This window comes from Trachypithecus francoisi, unplaced genomic scaffold (genome assembly GCF_009764315.1).
Source record: "Trachypithecus francoisi isolate TF-2019V2 unplaced genomic scaffold, Tfra_2.0 Lachesis_group16, whole genome shotgun sequence".
Classification (NCBI taxonomy): Eukaryota; Metazoa; Chordata; class Mammalia; order Primates; family Cercopithecidae; genus Trachypithecus; species Trachypithecus francoisi.
The window spans coordinates 28,901,182-28,914,136 of NW_022681461.1; the positions used below are offsets into that span (position 1 = coordinate 28,901,182).

General features: G+C 41.4%; 1 protein-coding gene across 5 annotated transcripts in view; it reads right to left on the reverse strand.

Annotated features, from left to right (window-relative positions):
- PIP5K1B (phosphatidylinositol-4-phosphate 5-kinase type 1 beta) overlaps window positions 1–12,955 on the reverse strand; it is a 310,533-nt gene that overhangs the window by 120,720 nt on the left and 176,858 nt on the right. For all 5 annotated transcript variants that reach the window (XM_033237154.1, XM_033237155.1, XM_033237156.1 and 2 more), the window contains one exon: window positions 2,548–2,700. In XM_033237154.1, the coding sequence (XP_033093045.1) occupies window positions 2,548–2,700 (153 nt within the window). The remainder of the gene's footprint in view (window positions 1–2,547; window positions 2,701–12,955) is intronic.

The window sequence follows — 12,955 nt, forward strand, 5'->3', positions numbered from 1 at the left end:
AACTTTTGGAAGACTGATAAATGTACAACTTGTGTATTCATTTATCTACTTATCATGTTTTTTTAAAAAAAACTCTCCTGCCACTTTTTAGAATTTTAATTAAGCAAAGATGTTGAATTTTGAGGGCCTTAGCTTCTCCTCATCTATTTGGGTAACCACATGACGTTCACATTTTTTCTTGTTAATGGGATGGATTATATTGTTATACCAGCTTACATAATTGGGATAAAACCACTTGTTCAGCTAAATTTAATTTTTCTTTTTTCTGAGACAGGGTTTTGCTCTGTCTCCCAAGCTGGAGTGGCTTGATTACAGTTCACTGCAGCCTCAACCTTCCAGGCTCAAGTGATCCTTCCACTTCTCAGCCTCCCAAGTAGCTGGGACCACAGGTGTGTGCCACCACCATGCCTGGATAATTTTTTATTTTTCTTGTAGAGATAGGGTTTCATCATGTTGCCCAGGCTGGACTTGAACACCTGGGCTCAAGTGATCTACCCACCTTGGCCTCCCAAAGTGCTGGGATTACAGGTGTGAGCCACCATGCCTGGCCCTTAACTTTTTTTCTAATTTTAATTAAATATAAGTAGTCACACATGGCCAATGCAGTTTTACAAGAGGACAAGTATATCTGAACTCAGAATTATGGAATTTTAAGATTTACTAATTAAGCAGTTTATCAAATAATATTATATCAATTTGATCCTAATTTCAGATAATTTTAAAATGTGTGCATGAACAAAGTATAATTGAAGGCATACATACCAAATTTTAGTAATATGTATTTCTAGGAAAGAAACTATAGTTAGTTGATTTTTTTTGGCTTTTATATATTTTCTGTTTTCTCTTAAAAAAAAAAAAAATACTTGTTCAGCATTGAAATCTTTTAAAATCTGCCTGCAGGCCACTAAGATTTTTATTGAGATTTTTGATTTCTATACTTCTATATGAGATGAATTTAAGTATTTAATGCTGTGTCTAGCAGATTTTGGAATAAAATTATATTTTTACATAAAATGATTACATGGCATCTCATGAATGAATTTTTAAGAATAAAGATGACATTTATCACCACTCATAGCAAGTGACTGGCAAAACTTGAGCTTCTGAAATCCAGACAGCTTCATGTAGCCCTTCCAATCATAGAAAATTAATAACTGTTATGAAAGTACAATGAAACTGGAGGTATGAAAATGACTGGATGATTTAGGAAAAGTAGGGTTAGTTTTGAAAATTTTGGAGTAAATGTGTAGTAAATCCATCCAGGCTAGGTTACTGTTCCTTTGTCTCTAAAAGATTACATGAAAGGTGATTTTTCACATTATCATATTATTTACCTATGAAATTCTTTTTTTTTTTTTTTTTTTTTTGAGGCGGAGTCTCGCTCTGTTGCCCGGACTGGAGTGCAGTGGCCGGATCTCAGCTCACTGCAAGCTCCGCCTCCCAGGTTTACGCCATTCTCCTGCCTCAGCCTCCCGAGTAGCTGGGACTACAGGTGCCCGCCATCTCGCCCGGCTAGTTTTTTTTTGTATTTTTAGTAGAGACGGGGTTTCACCGTGTTAGCCAGGATGGTCTCGATCTCCTGACCTCGTGATCCGCCCGTCTCGGCCTCCCAAAGTGCTGGGATTACAGGCTTGAGCCACCGCGCCCGGCCTTACCTATGAAATTCTAAATTCAGAAGTCTAGTAGCTGGGAAGAGCTAACATAGAATATGTGCTGGTGTATTAGTGTAGGGGTGAAAAATGCATTCTCTGGAGCCCTTTCCGCTTGTGTAGCCCCAGTTCTGCAGCTCTCCAGCTGTATCACCCATGGCAAGTTACTTAATTTATCTTTGCCTCAATTACCTCTTCTATAAAATGGTGATCATTGTAGTATCCAAGGTTGCTGTGAGGATCAAATGAGTCAATGAATGCAAAGCACTCAAGGCCTTGCTTTTTTTTTTTTTTTTTCCTTTTTGTGGAGAACGGGGTCTCGCTGTATTACCCAGGCAGGTCTCGAACTCCTGGGCTCAAGCTATCCTCCCGCCTCTGCCTCCCTGAGAGCTGGGATTACAGGCGTGAGCCACTGCGCCCAGCCGGCCTTGCTTAACATGTAATAAGCAAACAATGAAAGTTAACCATTTATACGATTACTGCGTACTGGTTGCAAAGAGGTTTGCAATGCATTGCTTCCTTTATCTTTCCTTTATTCTATATCCTGTATCCTTGCTTTATCACAACAACTATGTAAGATAAGTCTTTCCCAGCTTTAAAAGACTGAGGGAGCTAAGGCTCACCAGTTATGCTGCTTACTCAGGGTCACACAAGTAATTATTGGCTGGGTTGGGATTTGAACTCAGGATTGTGGGATTCAACAACTATGCTCTGCCATTCAGTTCAAGTTTACTTTAAAACATCTATTCAATGAATGTCATAGCATAATTTAAATGCAGAATAAAGCTTACCAAAGAGAAAGAAACATGCCTGAGTCATTGAAAAAACAATAGAAAAAAACTGTTGAGGAAAGTAATTAAACTTCAAGTAGAAGCTTTCATGATGTGCAGTTCCTTACCATATAATAGCCTGGCAGGAGCTTCTGAAGAAACTCAGCTTCTTTGTGCTGCACTGTTTTGATGATAAATTCGTCATCACTGGTCACAAAAAACAAGGATCCACTGGCTCCAGGGTTAGACAGTTCTATTAGAGGTTCACTGCAGATGGAATACTAAAAGAGTAAATGAATAAACATTAAAACATATACTTGATGTACGTGATGCCTCCAAGGAGGACAATCATAGCACTGCACATCTTGGCTATGTTGAAACAAGAAGCTCTCTCTATGGGCTTTAAAAGAGGTTCCACATATACCAAGAAGGCTCTCTGTGAGATTTCTACAGATTTAATTGGTCTGTTTATCTTAATAATTCTATGATGAAAAACAGACATACACTCCTTACCCCCAGAGTCAGGCAATAGCATCATGAATCATCCTATCTGTCCAATGAGATAATTCAAACAGTCGTGTTGACTAAGGTGTTTTGTTTCCAGCAAATGTCCATAAAATAACAAGTGAAGATGTGATCCGCATTGTGTTTTATCACTTGAACACCAACCCTATTCTCTTTTCATGATTTTCCCAGAAGATGTCATCTACTCACGGTTTCAACAAGGAGATGACTTCAACATCTGTATCTGCAGCCCAGATCTTTCACTAGGGCTCAAGACCTGTTCATCTAACACTTTAATAGACATTTCTATTTTGGTTATACCACAAACAATTTATATGCAAGAAATTCACAATCAAGTTAATCTCAAGGCTGTGGTTAGCCCATATGGTGCCTTTGTGGTAATTAGAGAGATGCAGCTCTGGGCCAGGATACAAAGTTGGTGAGTAGAAGAAAGGCTGGGGCCGGGCGTGGTGGCTCATGCCTGTAATCCCAGCACTTTGGGAGGCTGAGGCGGGTGGATGATGAGGTCAGGAGATCAAGACCATCCTAGCTAACATGGTGAAACCCTGTCTCTACAAAAAAATACAAAAAATTAGCCTGGAGTGGTGGCATGCGCCTGTAGTCCTGGCAACTTGGGAGGCTGAGGCAGGAGAATCGCTTGAACCTGGGAGGTGGAGGTTGCAGTGAGCTGAAATTGCACCATTGCACTCCAGCCTGGGCGACAGAGCGAGACTCCACTCAAAAAAAAAAAAAAAAAAAAAAAAAGAACGGCTGGATTCCAGTCTCCACTCCTTCCCCTCGGCCAGGTAGGAGAGCTTGAGCAGTGCACAGCCTGCACAACTGCACATGGTGACCCTAGATCATCTGCTCTCTGTTCTCTGCCTTTTCCCTCTTTTCCCTTAGAGAATGGAAGCATTATTTGCCTTGTTCCCCAAACCAGAAACTAGGGCATCATCTGTGACTCATCACATTTTCCCATCTTTCCTATCCAGACTGTTGATGCTGCTTGCTTACTTCTGCCAACACCCTAAGTTCAAAGGTTTCATCATTTCATGTCTGAATTGTTACAGCAAGCTTCTGGTCTTAATTTTCCACTCTCATCCCCTCCAGTACATTCACCAGGAAACTAGGCATCTTTCTGAAATGCAAATCTGTTCATGTTTTTCTGGGCTTTCACATCTTTTGCAGAAAGACAAACATTGCACGTTCTCACTTATTTGTGAGACCTAAAAATCAATGGTTCTTAACAGAGCTTTCAAGGCCATGAATGACCCAGCCTCCTCCCCAGCCTTCTCTCTCATGATTTCCTCCTTCAACTTTAGCTCTAGCCACAGAGACTAACTTCTCATGTTCTTTTTTTTTCAGTTTTTAAAAAATTTATTTATTTATTATACTTTAAGTTCTAGGGTACATGTGCACAACGTGCAGGTTTGTTACATATGTATACATGTGCCATGTTGGTGTGCTGCACCCATTAACTCGTCATTTACATTAGGTATATCTCCTAATGCTATCCCTCCCCCCTACCCTCTCCCCATGACAGGCCCCGGTGTGTGATGTTCCCCATCCTGTGTCCAAGTGTTCTCATTGTTCAATTCCCACCTATGAGCGAGAACATGCGGTGTTTGCTTTTCTGTCCTTGTGATAGTTTGCTCAGAATGATGGTTCTTAAAAGTGCTGCATACTCTCAATTCCCAGGCTTTTGCGTTTTCCTGTGCCTGCGACAACCTCCCTTCTACTTTCACCTGCCTACCACTCATTGTTGTATTTAATCGGCATTTAAAAAATAGCTATTGAGCATCTGCTATGTCCCAGGCATTCATAAAGCTTATATCCCAGTAGGAGGAAACAGACAGTAAACAAGTAAATACGTTACACATCAGAATGTGGTAAGTGCAAGAGAGAAAAAAATGGATCATGGAAAAAGCAGCAGAGAACACCAGCAAAGAGTGAGGAATGGGTTGCAGTAAATTCCAAATAGGGTGGTCACTGAAGGCCTCCTTGCAAAGGTGGCATTGGAGCAGGGGTTGAAACCAGGCAGCAAGCCACATGGCTATCTGGGGAACGGGCACTTCAGGCAGAGGGAAGAGCAAATGCAAAGGCCTGAGACATGGTGGGTTCAAGGCACAACAGGAGGCCAGTGGCTGGAGCAGACAGGGCGAGGAGGAGCCCTGAAAGGGATGGAGCCAGAGAGGTCAGGGGGACAGACCACATCCAGTGCTATAGGCCACTGGAAGGACTTTGTTCTTTTCTCTAAGGGAGCTGAAAAGCCATTGGAGGGTCTGGAGCAGAGGACCTCTCTGTTGGGTTAGGAAACCACTGTAGAAGGAAAAGGGAAGATGCAGGGAGCATAATTCATAAGCTGCTGCCACAGCTTCAGCTTTCATTGCCTGCTGAGACAGCACTTGCTCTGGAAAACTCTTCCTGGTTCCATGGATAAAAGATCAATTGCTTCCTGGCCCTGGATATTCTCATCACAGAAGTCACCACAAAATCCTGCAATTGCCTATTTCCTTTTCCCCGAATTGCAGAGATTGTAAAACTCTGTGCAGCAGAAACTGTGACTATCTCACACTGTGATACAGTTCCAAGACCTGTGCCTTCGAACATGGTAGGTGCCTACATACATGGTAGGTACTCAAGAAATTTCTGTCAGATGGCTGAACTCCACCAACAATTGTATGGCTGCAAATATCACCAAAAAATGCTAAAAACCAGCAAAGAGGTCTGTTTTTGGTTTTATTAAACTCAGTGTTTATTAACTAATAATCCACATCATTGACTAGAGAAACACTGGGTGGCAGAGAAAAAGGTAAAGAGGCCATGCAGGTTGGAGATAGACCCAGCCTGGCAGAAGCAGGAGCTTAAAGAACCACATCATCTTTAAATTTTTCTATTTTTAAATTTTTGATTGACAAACAATGATTTGTTTAATTTCAATTTTTTTTTATTTCAATAGCTTTAGGGGTACAAGTGGTTTCCAGTTACATGGATTAATTGCATAGTGGTGGAGCCTGGGATTTTAGTGCACCCATCACCTGAGTAGTGGATGTTGTACCCAACAGGCAGTTTGTCATTCTCCACCCCCTGCCCACCCTGCCTCTTCTAAGTCTTCAATGTCCATTATACCACTCAGCATGTCTTTGCATACCCATAGCTTAGCTCCCACTTAGAAGTGAGAACATGTAGTATTTGTTTTTCTATGAGATATAATAATTGTATACATGTATCGGGTATGTGATGTTTTTCGATCATGAATACACTGTAGAATGATCAAATCAGGATAGCTAACATATGCATCACCACACACACTTCTTTATGGTGAGAATATTTAAAATCCACTTTAAAAAATTAATTTAGAAAGATATACATTATTATTAACTATAGTCACCTTGCTATACAATAGATCACCAGAACTGATTTCTTCCATCTAACAGACTTTGTATACATTCGCCAGCATTTTCCTTGTTCTCTATCCACGTCCTACCACCTCAGCCTCTAGTAATCACCATTCTCCTCTACTTCGATGAGTTCAATTTTTCTAGATTCCACAAGTAAGTGAGATCATGCGATATTTATCTTTCCGTGCCTGGCTCATATCAGTTAGCACATTGTCCTCTACGATCATCCATGCTGTTCTAAATGACAGAATTGTGTTGTTTTTAAAGGCCAAACAGTATTCCATTGTGTATATATATCATATTAAAAAATCCATTTATCCTTTACTGGGCATTTATGTTGTTTCCATCTTTCCCATTGTGAAGAATGCTGCAGAGAACATGGGAGTGCAGACATCTCTTCACGGTACTGATTTCCGTTGCCTTGGATAGATACCCAGTGGTGGGATTGTTGGATCATATGGTAGCTCTATTTTTAGCTATTTGAGGAACCTCCCTACTGTTTTCTAAAATGGCTATATGAGGCCGGGCGCGGTGGCTCAAGCCTGTAATCCTAGCACTTTGGGAGGCCGAGACGGGCGGATCACGAGGTCAGGAGATCGAGACCATCCGACTAACACGGTGAAACCCCGTCTCTACTAAAAACTACAAAAAACTAGCCGGGCGAGGTGGCGGCGCCTGTAGTCCCAGCTACTCGGGAGGCTGAGGCAGGAGAATGGCGTGAACCCGGGAGGCGGAGTTGCAGTGAGCTGAGATCCGGCCACAGCACTCCAGCCTGGGTGACAGCGCGAGACTCCGTCTCAAAAAAAAAAAAAAAAAAAAAAAAAAAAAAAAAAAAAAAAAAAAAAATAAAATGGCTATATGAATTTACATTTCTACCAACAGTTATGAGAGTTCCCTTTCTCCACCTCCTCATCAAACACTTGTTATCTTTTATCTTTTTTGATAATAACCATTCTAACAGGTGTGAGGTGATATCTCATTGTGGTTTTCTCTCATGATTAAGAACGTTGAACTTTTTTTATGTATCTATTGGCCATCTGTATGTCTTTTTTAAAAAAAAGACAAGGTCTCTCTCTGTCACCCAGGCTAAAGTTCAGTGGCCTGATCACGGCTCATTGTAGCCTTGACCTCTCCAGGCTCTGGTGATCCTCTCACCTCAGCCTCCTGAGTAGCTGGGACTACACGCATGTGCCACCATGCCTGAATACTTTTTTGTATTTTTGTAGAGATGGGGTTTTGCCATGTTGACCAGGCTGGTCTCAAATTTCTGGGCTTAAGCAATCCACCTGCCACAGCCTCCCAAAGTGCTGGGACTACAAGGGTGAGCCAACATGCTTGGCCTGTGTGTATACACACACACACACACACACATACACATATATATATTTTGAGAAATGTATATTTAGGTCCTTTGCTCATTTTTAAATAGTGTTATTAGTTTTCTTGTTATTGAGTAGTTTGAGTTCCTTATTTATTTTGGATATTAACCCCTTACCTGATGCATTATTTGCAAATATTTTTTCCCAATCTGTAGATTGTCTCTTCACTCTGCTGTTTCCTTTGCAGTGCAGAAGCTTTTTAGTTTGATGCAATCCCTTTGATCTATTTTTACTTTTTTGCCTGTGCTTTTGGGGTCACATTTAGGAAATCACTGCCCAAATCAATATTGTGCAGTAGTTTTTCCCTATGTGTTCTTCAAGTAGTTTTACAGTTTCTGGCCTTCCATTTAAGACTTTAATCCATTTTGACATGATTCTTGTTTATGATGTGAGGTAAGGGTTCAATTTCATTCTTCTGAATGTGGATGGCCAGTTTTCCCAACACCACTTCTTGAAGAGACCATCCTTTCCCCATTGTATGTGCTTGCCACTTTTGTCAAAAGTCAATTGACTACAGATGTGTGTGTGTGTGTGTGTGTTTATTTCTGGACTCTCTATCCTATTCCATTGGTCAATGTGTCTGTTTTTATACTAGTACCATGCTGTTTTGATTACTACAGCTTTGTAATATAAACAGCCATATCTTGAGGATGTAGGCATCTGAAAAAACATCAAGGCTAAAAAATCCCAAAAGTTTTGTTCTGAGCTTGTGAATACTTAAGTCCCTATCATAGAAAAACCTGAAAGGAGGGAGCGTGAAAGAAAAAGTGAGAGGAAGGAGAGAGAAACTAGCAGAAACATGATTAAAAGGTAGTTTCTAGATATCACCTTTTACGTTATTTTGCTTTGAAAATACTGAGGATAAAGGAAACAAAATTATCCAAGAAAAGAAAGAAGCAAGTGTTTGCTGGCTTCCTAAGTCATTGGCAACTTTCATCTTCCACTTCCCCTTCATTCTGTTAGCCTTGCTTCTCAACAATCTCTTACTAAACAGCATTAGAGCCTAAGCCTACAGATGAGTTGAGGATAAGTTAGGAAAACAGAAATAGCTATCAGACTGCAGACAGGACGCCATAAAAACCAAGAGGAATCAGAGAGCGCTTGCCCAGCCATGTGTGCAGACAAAGTGTTCTTGTGGAAGAGTGACTCGTGAAAAGGGCGTGAGATTTGTACCAGTTGCTAGTTACGTGATCCTGAGTAAGGAATTTAGCATCTTGGAGTTTCAGAAGTCTCATTTCTAAAAATAAAGGTAATAATATCTACTGGAAAGTTACTGGAAGTTTTAAAAGTGAATGCTTTTGAAATCCTTGGCAAAGACTGACCACGTATTGCTGTTGTTAATTTTATGACATGATCACACACAGGTGAGAGAAGCACACGGCCTACAATATACTCATTGCACAGGCAGGTAAGGAAGAGCTGACGCCACCCTAGGATGCACTGAGGTTCTCAGCCCACTGCCCATGACTTCAGGGCGATCCAAAGAGACACTAAAGCATTCCGAGTGAAGCAAGAAAATGTTGGGTTTCTCATTTACTCACGAATTTGGGACCCTAGAATATAAAGGTGTGGACTCCAAGCTCTCATAAAAAGTGAAGGCAGACCCTAGACTCTCTTTAGGAACTTGGCTTCTTTGTTCCATGGCATTTGAATCCCTGACGCAGAACTTCCTTATGGGTAGGAGTTTATGTTGTGAAAATATGAAAACAACAAAGGATGCAGCAATTAGAGGCTGCAAATAGAGAAATTAGGGGGGTGATCCAGAAAGTGGTGTCTAGAAAAAACTGGATTCAGACCTAAACATCTGCTCCCAATTAAAGTCTCCAATTCTTCTATAAGCAGTGACATTAAAAAAAAATGCAGTGACATAATATGAAGGCTATTTCATTGGTTACTACACTGTCAAACATTCTTTTATTATGTCATTTATATATAACATGAATGAAATAATAAATTGTTTTGATCCACTTTAATAACCCTTTGGGGGCTATTCATAGCCCAGTATCAATGTGCAATAAACTGTGATTATGATACTGAACAGGAGTACCACCATTATGCTGTAGAACTCTATGGTTTCTCACTCTACAACTCGGTTACTACATTCTCTTCTAAGCCACCTTCTTTGCAACATTGCCTCTTAAGAGCAAATGAAGAGGAGAGATGGGAACATTTTAATTAGTCATGATCAAAAGCCCCCATGTGTGCTCCTGGGTTTTATGCACCTTCCAGGCACTTGTCATCTGTGCAAGCTGTTCTAATGTATTCATGCTCTTGCTTCTATTTCCTGCAGGGTCTCCCTGCTATACCCACTGGAGAAAAAGAAAAAGCAAAGCACAACCCAGCTGGGCCCTGCCAATGTAAATTAACAATGTAAACTTGCCCCATGTGGCGGAGATAATTTTATGTGCCATTTCTTCCCCTGATAGTATGAAATATTCACTCTGCTGGCTTTCTTATTGGCGCAGGTGAGCCTGAAAAGACTCATGTAAGTTCTACTGGATTTTTGAAAAACCAGGCACATGATGGAGAAGGAAAGAACCCATGGCTGATTGCCCAAGCAGAGATGGGAATGCTCTGGGGCCATGTGGCTTTGCCTTGGGAGGTGTTTGTCTAGGAAAAAACAAGGAAGAAGGAAAGTTTGCACCGCTGTGTGTGCAGAAGCCCCTTCACCATACTGTCTCACAATCCAAATTATGCATGTTTCAACATGAAACTTGTTATCAGTATGCACAGGGTAAATTTTAATGGGACTGAGAACATAAACAGAATAATTCAGGCAGGAATCCAGATGCAACAGCAAAAAACTAAGTAGAAATACACACAAATCGCAGGTATTCAATATTACACCTAAGTATGGAGTTACCAATGGCTAGAGATTGTTCCCACACCCCCAACTTACATCACTATATCTTCACAAGTGTGGGTTTGAGTAGCCCCAGTTTGCCAGCCACCATGATGCACTTTGTGATTGGCACTGTATCCTTTGTTTCTTCACAGGGTTTTTCAAGCAATGTCTTATTTCCTATTTCTGTGCTTTCCTTTAGCTAAACTCTTCCAAAATGTGTTTTGTTAAAGGTGTTTGACTTCTTTCGGCTGTATTCTTCAGAATGGACAATCACAGGTCAATGGGCTAGGGAGAGGCTGGCTTGAGTACATATTTGGTAAGAGGTCTGTGATTCTCATCAAATATGGGAAGCATGAGGCCAGCTGGTGAAGGGTCTTCAAGCTCTTGGGGAAGGATGGGGAGACCACTGTTTGGTCTAGGCTCTGTCCCCACCAGTGTGCGTAACCTTGGGCATCTCCCTTTGCTGATCCCAGCTTCAGATTCCTTATCTGTAAAATGAAGGATTGAGCTAAAAAGTCACTGAAGGTTATTATACCTGACACTCAAGCATGCTGTGTCATGCAAACGACCCTTTCCTCATCAATCACACTCCAGATCATTAGGTGCAGCCCCAGATAGAGCGGTTTGGAGGTGAGCTTCCAGAGACTCCAAGGTTTGTTGGGGAACTGCCTCGGTCTCGTGCTACAGGTGTCCCCAGTGCAGGCACAGGTGGGTGGCAGCAGCTGTTGGGGACCAGGTAGTAATGTTTAGCTAGGGCCACTGCCTTTCTTCTGTTTCTTGCAAGCCCCAGAACTGTGTCTAGTTACTGAACCATGTACATGGTGAATGAGGGAGGTGGACAAATGGAATCAAACAAAAACACACTTACGTACCTGGCTCTATCTTTCCCCCATCGTGTGTGTGTGCGTGTGTGTGTGTGTGTGTCTTTCAGATGCAGTCTTGCTCTGCCACCCAGGCTAGAGTGCAGTGGTGCAATCTTAGCTCACTTCACCCTTTGCCTCTGGGGTTCAAGTGATTCTCCTGCCTCAGCTAACCACGTAGCTGGGACTACAGGCTCATGCCATCATGCCCAGCTAACTTTTTGTATTTTTGGTAGAGGTGGGATTTCGGCATGCTGGCAAGGCTGGTCTTGAACTCCTGACCTCAGGTGATCCATCTGCCTCGGCCTCCCAAAGTGCTGGGATTACAGGCATGAGTCACCGCACTTGGCCTCTCTCTACCTTTTAAGTTATATTTACATACATAAAAGTGAAAAGAATTGTGAAATTAACACTCATGTATCTATTTCCAGTGTCAACTCATGAATGGTCAACTCATTCATGGTCAATCAATGATCAACTCATGGCCAATCTTGTTTCTTCTAGACCTCCAACCACACTGCTGCCTTACTTCCCTCAGATTTTTCTTTTGGGGCTGGGGGCATTCAATTTATTTATTTTTAACAGTTATAGTGAGATATAAGTCAGAAAGCATTCAATGCACCCATTTAGAGTATATAATCCTTCCGATTAATTTTTGAATTGATAAATAAAATTGTGTATTTTTATGGTATACAACATGATGTTTTGATGTGTGTATACAATTATGGAATGGCTCAGTCAAGTTAATTAACATATTCTTCACCTCACATATTCATCACTTTTTTTGTGCTGGGAACTTTTTCTTTTTTTTAAAAAAAAATGATATATAATAGTTGAACATATTTTGGAGGTATATGTGATATTTTGATACCTATACACAATGTGTAATGATCAAATAAGAGTAATTGGGATATCCATCACCTCAAGCATTTATCTTTAGGTTTTTTTTTTTTTTTTTTTTTTTTTTTTTGAGACGGAGTCTTGCTCTGTCGCCCAGGCCGGATCTCAGCTCACTGCAAGCTCCGCCTCCCGGGTTTAGGCCATTCTCCTGCCTCAGCCTTCCAAGTAGCTGGGACTACAGGCGCCGCCACCTCGCCCGGCTAGTTTTTGTATTTTTTAGTAGAGACGGGGTTTCACTGTGTTTGCCAGGATGGTCTTGAACTACTGACCTCGTGATCCGCCCGTCTCGGCCTCCCAAAGTGCTGGGATTACAGGCTTGAGCCACCGCGCCCGGCCAAGCATTTATCTTTAAAATCTACTCTCTCAGCCATTTTCAAGTATATATTATTATTATCTATAGTGACCATGTAGAATCGATCTCCCACATTTATTCCTCCTCTCTAATTCAAATTTTGTTATTTATTTATTTTTCTTCTTATTTTTTTGAGATGGAGTCTTGCTCTGTTACCCAGGCTGGAGTGCAAAGGTCTGAACTTGGCTCACTGCAACCTCCGCCTTCCAGGTTCAAGTGATTCTCCTGCCTCAGCCTCCCGAGTAGCTGGGATTACAGGCACATGCCGCCACACCCAGCTAATTTTTGTAGTTTT